Consider the following 4,585-nt stretch of genomic DNA (forward strand, 5'->3'; position numbering starts at 1 on the left):
TTTTTTTTGTTTTGTTTTGTTGCAGTTTTTGGCCAGGGCTGGGTTTGAACCCGCCACCTCTGGCATATGGGGCCAGTGCCCTACTCCTTTGATCCACAGGCACCACCCTCTGCTTGGTTTTTTACTCTCCCCATGATCCCTACAAAGCACTGGCTTCCCCATCTTTTTCTCTCTACCATCAGTCCTCCCTTTTCTCTATGGCCACCAGCAGGAGAGTCAAGCCAGAGGGATTGGGGGGAAAGCCTGGGACATTCTCATGCCTCCTGTCCCACAGTCCCTGCTTGCCCTGGGGGCTGGAACATGGGGAAGCAAAAGATGCCAGTTCTAGCCAGACAGGGGTGGACAGTAGTTGGCAGAGCCAGAACCAGGAGCTAACACCTTGGAGTCCCCTCTGCTAGGGGCGGGAGAGTACCTCTGGACATCTTTCCTGCAAACCCAGAGACCTCAGTGCCTCAGATGACCAGAAATGGAGAAAACATGTCCTTGGAGATATTGAGACAAAAGAGCATAATTCAGATGGGGTAGGCTAGGATGGGGAGGAAAGATCTACCAGTAGATCTTCCTGGCCAGGTCCTTCCCAGCCTGGACTGGGGCCTGGACATGTTCCTGAGCTGCAAGACTGTGCCTCAGAAGACGGAGAAATGAGTCACAGGTGTGTGTGTGAGGGGCCAGGTAGCACATGTTCCCAGCAGAACCAGCCCAGCAGCTCTGCAGAGCAGATCCTAGTACTGACGCACATGTGGGCACCCTTCCGGATCAATGCACACCCCCACCCCCAGGGACAGGTGGCAGTGGGTAAATCTGAACTTCTGGCAGCCCTGGGTAAGAAGCAGCAAGTTCTTTAGGAAGCCTCCCCCAGAAGGGGGGTTGCCAGCACCTTCTCATCCTCCCAGGTCCTTTTATCTGATTCCAGAGGAGACTCTGCGTTTGCATAAAGCAGTCATTTTCAACTCGTGTGCCACAAAAAGTTTTAAAGATTATTAATTATTTTTGATAGAAGTTCAAAGTACAGTAACTATATTCTTTTTTTTTTTTTTTTGCAGTTTTTGGCCGGGGCTGGGTTTGAACCCGCCACCTGTGGCATATGGGGCCAGCACCCTACTCCTTTGAGCCACAGGCGCCACCCACCATATTCTTTTTTAACTCTTTTTTTTAATCAACATAATTCAACTGTGCTATGGAAGTTTGGCTGTAGGTTCAAATGTGCCATGAGACAAAAAAGCTTGAAAAACACTGGCATAAAGTGTGGGGGTGAGAAAGAATTGTGCTTGGATTTTTACTTACTACCCCCACCCAGAAAGATCAGGAGGATCTAATTGTTCCCCCTTATTAGACCCAGCTGGCCCTGATGCTAGTGAGGAGGGGACACCTCTGAAATTTTGAGCCTTGCAATGTTAGCATTTTATTCATGATTACTACTAACATTGGGAGCCTATGTCTTCCACCCCCATCTCGGAGACTGGATATCCAGCAGTCTTCATTGCCACCAAGCACAAGCAGCTACTACTACTGCCCCTTTCATGAGAATAGCTACCATTCTCAGGGCTGGAAGACTCAGGCCTAGTCACCAGGACCAGGTGGCTCAATCCAGTCAGAGCCTTCCCAGCACCAGGTGCTGCCATCACTACCAAAGCCACAGTCAGCAGGATTGAGCACACCAAGATGGCTTAAGGCCAAATAGGAATTACTTTCCATTCTCACCACATCCTCTGAGGGAGGAAAAAAATGAGACGAACCTGAGTACTAGGGAAATGAGAAGGATGGGAACAGAATGGCTCTTTGCTGACTTATCAACATAAACCTAGGTGGTATCTCCAGGGTCAAGGACCTAGAAGCATCTCAGACCAGCAAATTTTTTTTCCTTTTTCTTTTTTTTTGAGACAGATTCTCAAGCTGTCTCCCTGGGTAGAGTGCCAGTGGCATCACAGCTCACAGCAACCTCAAACTCTTGGGCTCAAGAGATTCTCTGGGCTCAAGAGATTCTCTTTCCTCAGTCTCCCAAGTAGCTGGAACTATAGGCACCCACCACAATGCCCGACTATTTTTCTGTTGTATTGCCATTGTTTTAGCTGTCCCAGGGCCAGGTTTGAACCCACCAGCTTCAGTGTATGTGACCGGCGCCCTACCCACTGAGATACAGGCACCACCCAAAACAGCAAAATTTGAAGTTAAATCTGCAAAGAGCAGCTGGTATCAGATGCAACTGAGAGTCAGAGGATGAGGGGAGGGAAGGAAACTCAGAAAGGTGAAATGCTCCCCCCACCACCACAAACTACAGAGATTAGGCCATAGCTTGAGGAGTTTTCAACTTCCCCTCATTTTCACTAATCATTTCATAAACACACAATCTAATTTTTAGGACTGCTTGCTTTGTAGATTCAGCTTCAAGATAAGTCTCTTCCCCACATGCTGTACAGAAATCCTGGACTATCCCTGGGGCAAGATGAGAAAGGAAAATGCCAAACCAAGGTAAGAAGTACAGAGTCATCAGTCTTTAATAACTTACAAGCAAATGCTAAAAAACAGTTAATAATAATAATACAGAGGACACACATGACTTATAAAAAAAGGGTCATGAATCTAAAATGCAGGGAGGGGTTCTTGGCACTTTCACACAGACACAAAATGAAAACTACTGTGACTGATGTCCCTAGAAAAGCAGCCTGGGGAGACTCCCCAGTTCAGGGGAGGAAAATGGGAAGATAGCTCTCATTTATCCCAAATGCACTCTCCAAACCACTTTCCATGCCTCTCCCAAAACACATCCAATTAAAAAGCCAGAGAAGAAATACAAGAAACAGGATCGAGGTAGAGTCACAGTTTACATTTAAGCTTCCACAGTCCTGCAGCCCCCACTTCTCCAGAGGGGAGGATGAGGGAGAGATGTTCAAAGACATCCCATCTCCCATCCCCCCTCCTAGTGTGGCAACTAAACAGGAGCCCACATGCTCCTCCATCTTCCACTGAGGTGGACAGGTCCTGTATGCTGGGCTGACTGAGGCCATAGGCCCCAAGTGTGCAGATCCATACTGGTAGGGAGTGGATCTCCTCTGGTCACCGTCTCTTCTTGCCTGCCCGGGCGGCCTTCTTCCTCTTGATGATCATCTCATACAGTCGCTCCAGGCCTGGCTGCAGCCCCATCCCGTCCACAGCACTGCAGGCCTGCACATGGGTGAGAGTGGCTGCTGCCAGCTCACGGACTGCCAGCCTCTTCTCCACTTCTGCTGCACTAAGGGCCCCAGGTTGGTCCTGCTTGTTGGCCAGCACTAGCACAGGCACACCTTGGTTGTCCGAGGCCCGGCTGATTCGGTGTAGCTCAACCTTGGCCTCCTCCAGCCTTTCAGCCTCAGCAGCATCTACTACAAACACCAGTCCATCTGTCCGGCGGGTGTAGGAGCGCCACAGTGGCCGCAGCTTCTCCTGACCACCAACGTCCCACACTTGGAAGGTGATGCCACGGGACCCCCCCAAGGGTACCCGGATCTTCTCAGTGTTGAACCCTTTGGTGGGGACACTCTGGACAAACTCTTTGAACTTGAGGTGGTAAAGGAGAGAGGTCTTTCCAGCAGAGTCCAGTCCAATGACTACGACGTGCAGGGCCTGAAAGTGGGGCAAAAAGGAGGCGGCGGTGGGCGCCATCTCAGTCAAGTGGTTGCCCATGGCAAGTCTCAGGGCTCCGAGTAGAGAGAGACAGGGAGGAGGCCTTGAAATCACAGGCCCCGTGAGCACCGCTGTTCTGTGAACAGGTAAAAATCGAGGGTTAATAATAAAATTTGCAACTCCTTGATCCTTTTTCTAATTCAGTCGCCCTCCTTTTAAAATTCTCTCTCTCTCTTTTTTAAAGTAGCTGTGTTTAACAGAAGTGCTCTCAGCTTCCTGGAGGTCCAGGGTGGGTGGTAGTAATGAGACCTACAGAAATCTCCAGGTCCCAATACACTCAAGTTAGGGGTGAGGGTTCGACCGGTGGAAAGTCAGCTTCCAGAGCCTCTTTTCCAAGCTTGTGGCGCGGAGGCAGTCGGTGCGACCTTAGAATCCTCGCAAGAAGGGGAAATCGAGCAGCGCCCCCAAACTTAAGAGTTAGATGCACACGCTAAGACTGAGGTTTGAGTCCTGCTCTCACCAGCCCTCCAGGTCTTCATGCGGTTGACACGCCCCTCCTTATGCCGCGACCCCTCCCGACCGCCCCGCGACACTCCCTTGCCTGCCTTTCTCCGACAAGCAACACCAGGTTATCAGGCCCTGGACTGGAGCGGCCTCAGCACAGCCTTAAGAACTCCTTTACCTTTCGTCAGCCGCGCTCTCCCGGAGTCTTTCCCCGCCAGCCTCCGAAGCAGAACAGCGAGCCTCCTGAAAGCTCCCCGCGAGCCGCCACCGCCGCCTCTGCGGAGCTAGCCGGTGACTGGGCGATAAAAACCCACCCGTGACGTCACGAGGCGCAAACCAATCAGAGGCCCCGCGGCGGCGGGGCCGAGCAGGACGTAAAGACCCGCGCTGCAGCCTCAGCTACAAGGTGATGGACGCTTGCTCCATCAGTGACAGCTTTATCTGATCCTTTTTAACGTGTTCTAATATTGGGAATTAAGCC

The 4,585-nt window shown here is 51.1% G+C and overlaps 1 protein-coding gene across 1 annotated transcript; it reads right to left on the reverse strand.

The window, feature by feature from the left end:
* Positions 1-2,809: 2,809 nt before the first annotated feature.
* Positions 2,810-4,345, reverse strand: ARL4D (ADP ribosylation factor like GTPase 4D). The gene is made up of 2 exons (XM_003786302.3): positions 4,283-4,345; positions 2,810-3,736 (listed from the first exon to the last, which is right to left on the reverse strand). Exon 2 carries the CDS (start codon positions 3,658-3,660, stop codon positions 3,055-3,057), a length of 606 nt encoding a protein of 201 aa, XP_003786350.1. The 5' UTR covers positions 3,661-3,736; positions 4,283-4,345; the 3' UTR covers positions 2,810-3,054.
* Between the last annotated feature and the right edge of the window lie 240 nt (positions 4,346-4,585).

The sequence above is a fragment of the Otolemur garnettii genome, unplaced genomic scaffold, assembly GCF_000181295.1.
Source record: "Otolemur garnettii isolate 467f Iridium unplaced genomic scaffold, OtoGar3 scaffold00018, whole genome shotgun sequence".
Classification (NCBI taxonomy): Eukaryota; Metazoa; Chordata; class Mammalia; order Primates; family Galagidae; genus Otolemur; species Otolemur garnettii.